Below are 13,883 nucleotides of genomic sequence, written 5' to 3' on the forward strand. Positions count from 1 at the left end.
GCGGAGGAGGAGAATTTCAGAGACTCGACGGCGTGTTGTTAAAATATTTTCAAACGACAACAACAACAACTTAGAGAGGCCGAGTTGCCTCTGGTGAAAGAAGAAGAAAGAAAAGGCGGATGTCCATAAATCCGAGTTGGGAAAGTCGATTTAACTTGGAGATGACTTCCGTCTAGAGTCTATAGAGACAGAAAGACAGACGAGGGATGAAGAGGTCGATCAGCCATTTTTATGGGTCTCTATGTCTCTCTTATTCTCTTTCCACTCGATAGACTTTTGACTTCTTCTTATTTTTTAGCCCACCGAGAGGCAGTACAGAGAAGAGAAACGATCTCGATGACGACCGAGTTCGAGAAGGGGGGAAAGAATTCTCTTCCATGACGTGCGCTTTTTCTTATTCCATCTATACTAAATTTCGTCAATATATACAGAGGCGCTGGCCCATCTTGCCGATGCGTTTGCCATCAAATATCTACACACACATATTTTTTTTTTTCTTTAGCTAAAGGATCGATCGGATATTTCTTCCATGAAAAGAAAAACAAACAAAAGTTATGTGTTTGATTTTATAGAAAGAGGAAGAAAAAGGCCTGGGCTCGACTATTGATTGCGATTTTTGTTTTATACGAGCAAAAGAAAAATGTGGGATTTGCAGTAGCGGATTAATAAGCTCCTCTATACATATAGAGAGGGAGAGAAACTCTTAAATGGTCTTTGCCTTCATCTGTTTAGAGCTTTCGGTCGTGTTGCCGTATGATGTTCAGAAGACGAGGCTTTGTGGCGCAGGCCAGTAGCTCGTCTATGCGGTCATTGTTCGTCTTCTCTTAAGTCTCAACGTAATCCTTGCTGATGCATTTTATGAAGCGAGTTTGTCACCCGTTATTGTCCCCTGAGCTCCTCCTTCTGTCGTCTTTTGTTTTACAAGTTTCCCTCTCTTTCTTTCGCCCCTTTTTTCGTCCCTCTAAATCCGGTCCGCCAGCATTGCTGTATACTAGTAAGAGTATATATAGTTACATGAATTAAAGATGGGGCCAGCCCATGTATACATCCGCTATATGCTAATTGATTGTGATCCCTTCTTCCCCCTTTTTTTTAAGGCAACACTGAGGCAACGCATCAGTTATCTTCTACCCTCTGTGTTAACTCGAATAAGCCATTTTTCTTTTCATCAACTCGAATTCAATTTGAACATTTTTTGACGTACAAGAAAGTTATAACAGGGCCTACAGGGGGGGACTGGTGTAAGTTGATCCTTGTAACATTGTCGACGATGTAAACATCGCCATGTGGTGTCGTTTGTTTTCGTTACTTTATAGTTGAAGATGGCCCTGGAATATAAGGTGGTGGAGGTGAGGGGAGATGAACAAGATCCTCGTTTACATTTCCCTCTAACAGCCTTACGAGAAACTGTAAGGGAGGTCTTGCAATGTGGTGCGTGTGTACGTATGTAATAATAATAATGTACGTACAGGACGCACTGTCGTTTTACAACCAGAGGCTTCATCCCTTCTAACATGACGTTCGTCTTTACAGTTATATATCCAAGCGTCACAATCAAGAACGTCTGTATTTTAAGAAGAGATTGTTCTTCTCTCCTTTTTTTGCGATGGGGATTTGTGCGGTTGGGGCTAACGGAAGGACAGAATGGAAACAGTTGGCAGTTGCAATTTCCGCTGTCGTGTACAGACGTTGGTGTATACGCGCACTGACTGAAGGAAGAAGTGACTCAATGCCCCGGAAGAAAAGAAGAAGAAGAAAAAAAGTCACTCAATCCGAACGGAAAAGGCACCCCGAAAGTGCGGAGCGGTAGGACGGAGGGTTCCGGATGTTTTGGCAGCGACGCAAAAAGGTTCCTGCAACACAACCAATCCCCCCCCCCTTTTTTTTTTTTTTTTATATGTATATATATGGAATCGCCGTGTGTCTTCTTCTTTTCTTTTCAGCTTGTTATTTTCTCACAGATCCATCAAAAGCCATCAGCACGAGAGGAGAAAACAAGAGCAAAACAAAGACAATATCATCTCTGAAAGTAGTTTTTAACGTTGCAGAGACGAACGAATTCTTTCTGAAATGGATTATCTATATTGTACAAACAATAAGAGACACACCGTTGCTATATAAGAATCTGACATCAGTGTATTTGTATTTATCTTTGGGTCCGTCCTATTTCAGACCGCCGATTGATGGACAATCACATCACACACGGAAATAACACGGGCGACATTCTATAGCAACGCTAACTGCATTCCCATCCGACACACACACACACACACACACGCACATTTTCCTCATAACTTTTGACTTTGATTCCCTCTCGCCACCGTTTTTCGTTTACTGTATCGACATTTCATTTACACAAGAGAAATCTATTTTTTTCTTTTTCTTTGACGTTGTAATTTATGGTACAAAATAGAAAGAAAAAAAGAAAAATGTTTCAGTGGCACATCGTTTTCTCTATTATCTAAGATTGTTTGGCTGACTGGGCTGCTATATGTCTATAGCATCAGACGTACGGATTGTTTTGGCTTCAGAGCAAAAGATAAGCCTCCCAAGGGTTGTTGTCGTAGATCGGGTTTGAAACGAGAGTGGCCAACACTGGGCAGAGGAAAGCAGCTGCGCTGGACAGGCCGGCGACCAGCGACGACCATCCCGGTTGGCAACGTTCGTCGCAAAAGTGATGCAAATTCTCTGAACGCAGTCCAAATGGATAGAAACACAATCCGAGCAGCATTAACGAAGCTAGAATTAAATACAAGAGCAAATGAATTATTTCATGATTTGTTGTTTTAATTCTGTTAATAAATATAAGCAACTCGAAATGATAACGTTTCACCCCCCACATGTGCCATGTTTTGATAGTGTGTGGAGTTGAACTCATCCATCATGAGGTGCGGTGAACCTCTTTCATGTTTAATGGATTCAAAGTGGTGTACTTGTACCGTTTTTAACTTTCTTTTTCTATTCCATGTCTATATCCGCATCACCATCTATTTTGAAGGAGAAAAAAAGGCCCAACAACCAACTAAATAGCGTTTTAGTGAGAGGGGCATAACCGCCGACACCACACACACGTGAATAAATAGAACGGTGCGTACACGCACATATAATAGGCTGTTGTTCGTGCGTGTGTGTGTGTGTGTACAGATGACAGACTGTGGGCCGGAGCGGCTCTTTCGTCGTTCCCGCCGTTCAAACCACCCTCCCACAAAAAAAGCCGCAGCGTGTTTTTTTATTATTATTGACAGCTCGGGATGCATCTCATTATAAAGCCACCCAAAGGAAAAACATCAACAAGAAGACAGCAAAGTGAGAGACGTGTGTGTGTCTTCTTCCCCTGTCAAAGTGATGAATCATAATCAACGTCGGGAATTTGATTTTGTTTTTTAAAGCTCCAGCCAAAAATGTTGTCGGGTCTTATCAAATTTTTTTTTGTTTAGCAAAGGCGTTGTTGATCGTTAATTGGAATTGTTTACTACCCCGGAAGGATATTTTGTGACGTCAATAAATAAAAATTTAAAAAAAACAATTCTTTTAAAATAAAAACAAAAAAAGAGGAGGAAACATTTTCGGCAAGAACGGGGGGATGCACTTCCCTCGACACTTCTTTCTCACCCCTTTCCTTTTTGCTGTGCCCTCTGATGAATGATGAAAGATCGGATCCGTCTTCCGCCACAGTTTCAGTTCGTCTGCAACACCCTTTTGACAGTAAACTACATATAAGGCTTCTTTCTTTTTACAAGCGCGCATCTCGAAGACACGCGCTAGCATCCGATGGATGACTGCCAACTTCTTTTCGGAATAAAAAAACAAAAATAGGGGGGGGGGAGAGAAAATACTCCGGGCCCACTTATTCTATCCAACGTCTCGAGATCATGTATCGCTACTTGCGTGTTTTTGTCATCCCTCAAATTATATTCTAGCGAACCTCCCGCACTCCATCACCTATCTATCCTCAAAAAAATAGAAAGGCATAAATGAATGTCTAATGAGGGAGAGAAAGACGGCGGACAATATGAGCAATCATTTCTTTTTAGGCTGAAACGCTTTTCTTTTTCACGAGGATTTGTCGTGATTGTTGCAAGACAAAACGGCAGATTACAAAGGCCTCCCGCGGGAGGGAGGGCTCAATCACGAGCTAATTGAATGGCTGGAATCTTACCGGCAGCTAATTGAACGACGGCCGTCATTTTGATGAGCTCCTGTTGTCTGTGATGATGACGGACGAAAGCGACGGCCACGCATCCGGCAGCGCAGGCCAGTAGCATCAAGCAACCACCTCCGCACAGGACGCGCGTCACCTGAATCAAAGAAGACAAACGCAAAAGAAGATGAAGAGAAGGCATTCATTCACGTCAGGGGACAAGAGGACAATGAAAAGGCCGGTGGTTGGTGTGTGTGTGGCCGCACCCCACGGCACGCACCGTCGTCATCCGGCAGGCGACTCATTTAAATGAATCCAACAGCCGCGGGGACACACAGTCGACCTTAACGAGGTGACAGACGTTGTAAGGACGGAGCAGAAAGGAAAATGGAAAATATTGTTAAGCTTTTTCTTCTATTTTTTTTTTTCACATGTTCTTCCCGCTTATTATTAAAACCTTCCCCCCCGCACCGGCCACACCTGACTGGATGCCACAAAGTGCCTATTGATTTTTTTTTCTTTGAAATTTAAATATTCAAATCAATTCACGTCGTTCGCAATGAATAATGTCTTGTGCAATTTGTTCCGTCTTGAAGCCAAACGAAAAATTGCTGTCACTTGGATGCGGTTAGTTAAACTGAGCGTTCAGACGTAACGAACAAATAAGCGAAGCGAACGAAGACAAACCGCACTGAAATAAATTATTAGGCAAACTTATGTCCAATGTTTACCTAACGGATGACCATATCGATCAAGAATAAGAATAAATCAAATTGAGCTACGGTGTTATGCAAATACCTGCCAGGCGGGTGGAAGCCACTCGTAATCCAAATCGGCGTGACGGACGCACGTCACGGTACTTTCCGGCCTCCTCTCCGGATGTTGTTGCGTGTAGATGCACATGCCAAAGAGTCCGATGTGGACGAGCGGGATGGCGCTACGTCCAGGCGTCATCATCACGTCCGACGACGTCGCATTGACGTCCTCTTCGGACATCAACGGCACCTCATCGGCCGGCAGTTGAATGGAAACGGCCCGTTCCAATCTTCTTCGGACTGATGTCGTGGCCGTTTGGCTTGCATCCGATGCTGCCGTGCCAATGTGATTGGATGATGTGCTCGGATGCTGATCAAGCGATCCGATTTCGCTGGATGAACGGAGTGTCCACGCCGGCTGGGAATACGACCAGCAACAGAGGAATGCCACCACAATCGAAACGACTGACCATAAAACCAAAACAGGTCGCGATGTGACCGTCTTGATTGCCACCACGCTCGATCGTTTCTTCATTTTGCACGCCAAGTTCCGGCCGGGTCGTAATGTTCATACAAAATTTACAATGAAAGTACAACGCAAATGTCTCTTCAATTGTTTCAGTCGTTTGACATTCTGAACGAAAGCACGTTGGCAAGTAATCCAAACGAACTGGAACGCGGAGAGAACAGGTTCGTTCGGTTAGCAGAGGCAGTCGAGACTGGCAGGCAGCAGTCCTCTGCGTCTTGAGGCGACCCTCTTCGACTGTAACACACACACACAGGGAGGGAGGGAGAAGCAAGAAAAAAAAGAGAAACATGTGACTCTCCTCCTTATCCTTTTCTTGTTCACGGATGGGCAACGCATGCGTGCGTTTCCAACACATTCGGAGAAGCTTCTGCGGTCAGCTGGTTCTCCCCCGATCTCCTTTTTGCTAGACACCAACGATCGATGCATTTCTCTCTGTGTGTGTATAGAGACAAGGGGCCACTGCGGGAAAGATATCGTCCCGCCCTAGCACGCCCCTTTTTTTTTGTCAGAGAGACCATCTGTTCCAGACTTTCTCCAGTCTCTGTCGTATTTGCATTCTACGGGAAAAGGCGAGTCCTGCAGTTATTATATTAAGTATATCTCTCTTGCGCGTTCCTGCTTTGCTAATTACCAGCTGACAAGGCAGGACAGTTTGGAAACCAAGTTGGCTGCATTGCTCCTCCCTTTTTGAGGAATAATGGAACGCCGAGGTCTTTTCTTTCTATCTGCTGTTTGATCTTCTGAATGTTATACGATACCGTAGACGTTTGCTGGATAAGGGGGGCGAGAGGTGTTGAAACGACAGTTGACAGTTGACCCCCCCTGCCTTTCCAGGGCCATTTTTTTGTTTGTTCAACTTTGTTTGCGAGTAAATATTGAATAATTTTTTATATTTTTTAAGGACGGTAGTCGATGCGGAATGACTTGTTGCCGTGATGGCAAAGTGAAAGTTGGCGCTTTCTGATGCGGTTTAACGATGCGGAATCCATGTCCATTAATTGATTTGTATATATGTATATATCACATAGATTAAAAGCTATTCTTATTATTTTCGTTTTATTTGTATCTCCCCTATCCTACTTAAGAGTGGTATCAGCTTATGGTCGAAGAATGAGGGCATCCGTCATGGATGGAGACGTCCATCACGATCGTATAGCGACGAGTAAACACGTGGTATAGAAGAAGAGAGAAATGATAACAAGAGCAGCAGGGGACTTTAACACAAGCAAGAAGTCAAGCAAATACCCAAAATATGAGGGTTTTCCCGATGTGTTTGCGCTAGAGCTTTTTGGCGATCTGTACTTCTCGACACATATATGCGCGTCTATGTACATGCCTCCATGTAAGCGAATATAAGGGAAAACCTACGGGAGGATTAACATAAAAGATGGAGGGGTGTGCACATGTGGGTTGACTCTTTAACTCGCCCCCTCTTCTCCTAACCGCTCTCAATATATATAAGCATTGAGGGCTATATACGTGAGCAGGGATTATAGGTCCCAATGATGACGGCCAAACTGACGCAACACATTTTACTCCGTGTGAGTCACACACACACAATCCAGTGCGGAAATATTTCTACATCTGTGTATAGGTTGCCCTCACGTATATGATTATACGTCACAATATATAGTGTGTACGTTTTGGGCCAAGAGAGATCGATGATGGTCGGCACAGAGAAAAGCTTTGACTTCCACGAGACCGTATTATTGATAATGAAGCGTGTGCCGAACGGCGTTCAGTCACGTGCCTGATGTGCGGCTGGCCAAAAGTGCAACAGGATCTCCCTCCTGTCACACATCTATATCCGGAGGGAAGTCCTTTTTTTTTTTCCCATCTTTCGCCAATCTGATGACCCAATCTATTTATTTTGATACTCCATACTTGCCCTCTGTATAACAGACAAAAGGGCGTCGGCGCATTGTGTCGGCTTCCAAATGGTATTCACGAACAAAGTTGATATTCAAGAGTATACTTACACACACATCGTTTGAACAGTATAGAGTCTTAAAAATTGATTGTTTAGCCTTTGCGAAATTGAATTCGACGCAAATGCTGTAACAGACTTTGTTTAAACAGGACGGACGTCTATTGTGTAAGAAGAGACGTTGACAAAGTGAACTAGTGTGTCCCCCTATTTAGTATTCAAATACTTACAACAGCCGTACATACACACACACGCACACACACAAGAGAAGGGTGTAAAAGAAAATAGAATAAGCTACTGGAAATTTGTCACTCTGCTGGCAGGTTCTGTAACGCCATAAGGCGCTATCATTAATAATTTGGGTTTTATTTTTTCTTCTGACGTCACATTATCAAAAATGTTTACATTGTAAATCTCATCCGCTCTAGTTGATTCAATTGCATTTAATGCTATTTTGCGTCAAATGTGATGCGGTTAAGTAATAACACAAGAACTTTTGACATTGGAAGGGGGGGGGGGCTCTGAGAAGGGTATAGAAGATTGTATAATACGGATGGCTGATCTGCAAGTAATAAAGGAAGTTGTGAGATCAATGAGCGTTATAAAAGACACACTCGTATAGCAACTGAGAAATGAGAAAGGGTTCGTTACAACCCTTTTTTTCCCTTCCCCTTCTGATATGCATCTCATCTCTGCTTCACTCGATGGGTTACTGGACGCTATTCCTGGAGAGTAAAGTTATGGAACATAAACATTATACGCGTTGGTAGCATTTTAACAGAAATTCTTTTTAAAAAAAAAGAGAACGTATAAGAGGCGATGCTAAACCACAGGGTGGATTTCCTTTCTGCGTTGTTGTTGTAAAATAATTTAGTCTGTTTACCCACTCGTCTCTCACTAGATTCGATTTAGATACGAGTGTGTGTGTCACTCCATCCAAATTCGATCTAAAAAAATTCCAGTTTTTTTTTCACTGAAGAATAAAAAAAGATAACATAGATGAAGAAGAGTATATACATAAAAAGATACAGCCGATATAGGTGATTACCATATGAACAGTTCCAATGCCGCTATAAACGAACGAGTAAAAAATAAGAAGAGCAGAATATAGAAAACGAACCGAAGAGTGTTACATATGAGCGGAGGGGGTTACGAGCAAACCAGGGGGGTATAAGAAATGTAATATGCAATATCCAGTTTGGGGTTGCGTGTAATTGTGAGGGCACAACACTAGTGGGGGTGGTGTGTAGGAGATTACAAAGGTTTGCATCGGGGGAACAAGATCACAGCGAAGGGTGTCGCTTGCCTGTCGAATTTCTATAGGAAAAGAAGAAAAAAAAATCTCCAGAGGGAGTCCCTCAGTCCCTTTCCGTGGGCGAAATGTGTTGCGTGACTCACGGCGCTCTTTTCAAAATATTACTTGCGTTAAAAAAAAAAAAGAGGGAAGAGAAGGGGGAGGAGGGTAAAGAAAAGACTGCTGATGCGTTAAATAGTCCCGGTCACTGATGGCAAGTCTCATGATTCTTCACCGATGTTCAACTATATATAGTCGTTTGCCATTATTTCTCCCCCCCTCTCTCTCTCCTATACGATACCCAAACAATATACTAGAAATGAAAATGTTCCCCATACAATTTTCTCTCTTTCCATTTCCTATTTAATGTTTGCATCCCTAAATATATCAGTATTACATAACATCCCCCCTTTTTCTAATATATCGTTATGGCTTCACCTTTCGGTATACATACCCCCACCCCCCTTTTTTGGGTTGAAATGCAGAGTGTTAGAAGTGGACGTGAGATGGGTTTTCAAGAGATGCAAACGTTTCATTAGTCAGGCTCCATATCGTTGAGTAGTGCTCGAAAAACGGTGGTGTAGTGATGATGACCATCTGCTTGTTTCTTGCGGTGTGTGCCGGGGGAGGTTCCGATTGGTTTCGCTCCGATTAAGGGACAACAGGACACAGTTGTGGGTGCGCGCTCTCACTTTAGATAATATCGCGCAATGCCTTTGGCCCCAACAATGATGAATGAATACGACGATCATCGGATAGGGCACACGAAAATGACGAGGGAAAAAATATCTTGACAAGTTGCTGGGCCTTTGATAAATGATCGGATCAAAGAACATGGAAAAGAAGACGATCCATCAGTGCGAATGCAAAGTCGACGTCCATTGCAACAGGAAACGAATGATTTTAAAGCTGTCGTTGTTGTGTACAGCTGCCGGAACCAACCCCCGATAGTTTCGGACCTTAACATGCGACAGGAATTGTGTACTGATTCAAACCGGATGATGAACCTGGAACACTGTAGCTGCAGGGAGGATTATACTCTTTGAGTATACAGTCGGCAGCCAGACATAACACGACATCCACACAAGCGGTAAATGGATATTTGGACGTGTAATCCGCACTGTAATTCCATCATCGCGCATAGCCGGCCATAGTTGATTGGTGCTGTCGTCGAACAGCTGATATTCCAAATGATAGTTCCGAAAATTGGAGCGCCAGCATCAAACGCATCGTGTGATTACAGAATTTGATTGACTTTCCATTGATTGGGAAAATTGGGAGACTGAAATCACCAAGCGACAGAGTGGAATGAGAGCGCAGGATGGCGCTTCCGTGATGCGTGACACCGTCTCCGCGTACCATAGAGTTCAAAGCAGCAGAAAATGCCATCGCCAACATAGAGCCAATCCGATTAGATTGACAGCGCAGTTGATCTAATCCTTGATGCTGTTCGCAACGTTCATATAGAAGGACGTCTACAAGTAAATGTGGCCCTAGAGGTACATTTCGATTTTCTTTTTTTTTACCGGTTGGGTATGTGTGTGGAGGGAGAGCCTTTGCAATTCGCGCAGGGGAAACCCTGCGATGATACAGAAGAGAGGGGTGGCATTTCCTGGGCCTGTTGGATAAAAGGTCTAGAAATTCACCCTCTCATGAATTGATCTCGAAGAGCGATCCCTCTTTTCGCTCTCTTTTTCTTCTTCTTTTACTCTTGGGTTTGTTGCATATGTATAGATGACAGTATATAAATGTGCGAGTTGTAGGGCGCCCCATTCATGTACGACTATCAAAAACCCTGATGCGTGATTGCCTCTCTCTTTTTTCGACTCCCATTCTACTGTCGTAGACATAAATATATTTTAGGGGAGAAGGATGCAGAGTAGGGTGTGCGGCGGCCCCTTTTTTTTCAGGATCTAGAGGGAGTTTTCGGAAGCTTCTCATTTATTGATGAAGGAATATAGAAAGAAACGATCGGCGTGACTCAGCGCGGCCGCCAGTTTGATCCATTTTCTATACACCCAGCAACTTCTGCAACATAACAATTCCGAATATGAAAAAAAAAATCATTATTTCAAAGAAGATTTGGTGGAAGGTTGCCTCAAAGAGGGAATACTTGTTCGAAAATATCGAGAAGAAAAGAAAAAAGGAGGAGGAAAATGGATTAAAATTAATGATGATACGCACTCTATGAAATGATGTGTAAAAAAAAGGACCGAAAAATAAGGTGAACTTATTGATCAATCAGTCAAATTCCAGGCTGCGTTATATTGTTGTTGGTGATTTTCAAACGTTTCCAGCTCAAACGCAATCATTCGATTGGATTACGCTTTCCCTACAAATGTGTTGAAGAAAAAACTGAAACGTTTGAAATATCATAAAACTAATAGAACTTACAACTGTCGTTCTTTGTTCCGTATATGCGTTGACCGACCGAGCAGATCGAGGATAGAATCCGTTGTTCGGCTCAATGAGAATTGGATTTTTAATTCTTCGGTGAATTTCCTGAAAATAGAAATGTATGCATGCAAGTGAGGGCCAATCAACAAACCGAAATCAATAACGCAACCAATACGATCGTGAAGGCATTCTTTTTTTATCGTACCTCGCTGAATGTTTCAAATCGTGAGCTTCAGATTCATAATTTAATCAACATATTCAGCGTGTTGTGATATTGGAACAATAGGATTTCTCGTGGGACAAAAGAAATTTGTTTCCAAACCCCTCAAGAAATGCAACGATCCGTCAAGGTTTACATTGATGAAATTGGAAGGAAACCAAACTGACAGACAACGTTGAACGGTAAAAGATCACGACCTCAAGGAATTCAATTTCATCTTACATGCAAAATCAGATCACAGTTGGCATGATTAAATTCTGTCTCATGTAGGAACACACACTCTGTTCGTCCCCTTACGAAATCCGTTGTCCATGGAGAATCTCTGCTGAGATTCTAAGGATGCACTGACGTAGTCCGTGGCGGGAAGATTAACGCAACGACCTAAACGTATAACGACACTACGCACTATGATAGCATGAGGGATTTCCCAATTGTTTTGAGTTCACTCGAGTTTGGAACAAACGATTGGTTCTTAAACGAATTTCAGCCTCCAAAACGAAACAATTCGATAGGATCGCCACTTAGGAAACACCGCGTCTGGGAGCATCAAATGTCTTCAATCACAACACGACTGAATCACGCAACAGTTTCTCCCTCCCTTCTGGAACGGATGTCGTGAGTTGTACTTGGATTCACTGATCCGAGTTCGACGTCATCAGAAAACATGGCCCACGAGTCTTGAAATTTCAGGATGAGGGGGAAAAAGACATCACAAGTCGGCGATCCTTCCTTCCGGATGTACTTCATTGTCTCTAGGTTGCATGGTTCCTTATCTTTGTTCTTCTTGTAGAAGAGAGACGCACTCTTCTACACCGATGCACACAATGCGAGTCAAAGCAGGACCCACATCTTTAAACTAGCATATTGTTTTTACCAACTAGGAAAGGGTACTTGCACTGATTGAACGAGAGCACCTGCATCACGCTCCATCCGCAAAATGGGCCCAGCAGTTTCCATCTTGGTGATTCCAGAAGATCCAGGACAGGTCACCGTCACTTGCCTTACTATGCGTCTCATCGGTCATCCCCTTGAACCCCCATGAACATGAAAATGATGGCCCAAAAATGTGGGGAAAATAAGAATAACTTCGAAACCTGCGAGCCAGTCACAGAGTAGAAGGCAACGTTACCTGCCCAACAAAACACGATCCGGTTTTCATTTTTGTGATGCCACACGTCGACAACGTCAATTCGTGAGTTTTCTTGGTCCATCACCTAAATGAAAATGAAAAATAGGGTTATGCAGTGATTGGAGAAAGAGCTAGGCAGACACAGGACAAAACCAAAACTTCATAGAAAAAAGACATGGGAAGAAGGATTTTCACTTTTTGTGAAGGGTATTTGGACCGTAACAGAGACTGCTTTGGATCTTCAACAGCCCAAGTTTCCTTTAAGCTTCCTTTAAGTTTACTCTAGAAATCATGGCTCGTTACTATCACGTCATCTCTGTACAGCGGGTCAGGCATTTTGCCACATTAGAAGCACACAGAGAAAAAGGGACCTTCGTCTCGTAATTCTCCATGCCCCATTTATGAGCCTCAGCCCTCTTGACCCCCATAAGTTTTTAGTATTCATCTCTCGGTTAATGTTCCTCACTCTTCTGTAGGAGCAGGGAAGGCTACCTACTCCTACATTAAGGGAAATGACTCGTTCAAGTTACAAAATTTACAATTATGACAGGAAACTTACAAATCCACCACCAGAGTTCCCCTAATCGACCTCTCCAAGTCTTTTATTTTTCATGAGGCAGATCTTTGGGTCACAGACATGCATAAACAATGAATAATTTATAGTTACATAAAATTTTGTATACGGAGAGGAATTTTCAAATATATCAATTAATTCAGACGTAAATGGTGCAAAATGAAAGCGGCAACATAGCAAGCAAATGTTTTTTTGTCGTAACGGGTTGTCTGCTCGACAGCTGAGAGAAGCAACGGGTCGTAATTGTTACAACTTTAGTTTGGGAATTTGTTTTTGGATTTAAAATGAACAGAGGATTACAGATTTTGTTGCAGAAAAATGCCAAGATTATCAGGCCTTTAATCAAACCTATCATTACGACACCAGTCAGGAATTCAGGAACGTAAGTAACATATTTATTGAATCTGCAGATCAGTCACTACCCAGCAACTGTCTTTAGAAGGCAGTAGCCAAAATTACAGTAGATATCAAAATTTGGTTTGTTCATAGGTGGGTTTATCGTTGTTCAGGACACCAACTTCTTCCAAAGAAGCATCATATGGCTGCTGAATTGTTGGGGGCAGTTATGTGGTATTGGATCTTCATTCATCTGTGGCATGAGCCGGAACATATTGTGGTAATTATAGATAAATATCATTGCAGCGATAAGCTCTAGTTTAAATGACACTTATTTCTAGGGTGATTTTCCATACCCTGACCCTTCCAAATGGACAAATGCAGAACTTGGGATTCCTGACAAGTAACTTGGATAGAGTTAACATTTCAGGTTCGATGTAAAATGTAAAATCAGGTGGTTGGTAGCAAAAAATAAATTTAAAGAAAAATTTTTGTCTTTAAAACATCTGTAAAGCCTAAGAATGCATGGAAATATTGTGTGATTCACAATCTATGGGAGTTAATTAGATGGTTGCTATGGT

The 13,883-nt window shown here is 42.6% G+C and overlaps 2 protein-coding genes and 1 long non-coding RNA gene across 5 annotated transcripts; 1 reads left to right on the forward strand and 2 right to left on the reverse strand.

Annotated features, from left to right (window-relative positions):
• Positions 1–2,118: 2,118 nt before the first annotated feature.
• LOC116924421 lies at positions 2,119–5,785 on the reverse strand. The gene is made up of 3 exons (XM_032930945.2): positions 4,940–5,785; positions 4,160–4,298; positions 2,119–2,739 (listed from the first exon to the last, which is right to left on the reverse strand). Exons 1-3 carry the CDS (start codon positions 5,429–5,431, stop codon positions 2,528–2,530), a joined length of 843 nt encoding a protein of 280 aa, XP_032786836.2. The 5' UTR covers positions 5,432–5,785; the 3' UTR covers positions 2,119–2,527.
• A 2,563-nt stretch (positions 5,786–8,348) lies between these two features.
• LOC116925383 lies at positions 8,349–12,952 on the reverse strand. Of its 3 annotated transcripts, none has more exons than XR_006648512.1 (6): positions 12,588–12,952; positions 12,393–12,477; positions 11,249–12,290; positions 11,041–11,148; positions 10,831–10,978; positions 8,349–10,674 (listed from the first exon to the last, which is right to left on the reverse strand). It is a non-coding gene; the product is annotated as an uncharacterized LOC116925383 (long non-coding RNA). The 3 variants fall into 3 exon arrangements; XR_006648513.1 differs by having other exon boundaries at positions 11,249–11,425; positions 11,486–12,477; XR_006648511.1 differs by having other exon boundaries at positions 11,249–12,477.
• Positions 12,953–13,161: 209 nt separating this feature from the next.
• Positions 13,162–13,790, forward strand: LOC116925380 (NADH dehydrogenase [ubiquinone] 1 beta subcomplex subunit 2, mitochondrial). Its single transcript, XM_032932052.2, has 3 exons — positions 13,162–13,348; positions 13,456–13,582; positions 13,644–13,790. The coding sequence occupies exons 1-3, from the start codon at positions 13,251–13,253 to the stop codon at positions 13,707–13,709; spliced, it is 291 nt and encodes a 96-aa protein (XP_032787943.1). The 5' UTR covers positions 13,162–13,250; the 3' UTR covers positions 13,710–13,790.
• Positions 13,791–13,883: the final 93 nt, after the last annotated feature.

The sequence above is a fragment of the Daphnia magna genome, linkage group LG6 (genome assembly GCF_020631705.1).
Source record: "Daphnia magna isolate NIES linkage group LG6, ASM2063170v1.1, whole genome shotgun sequence".
Classification (NCBI taxonomy): Eukaryota; Metazoa; Arthropoda; class Branchiopoda; order Diplostraca; family Daphniidae; genus Daphnia; species Daphnia magna.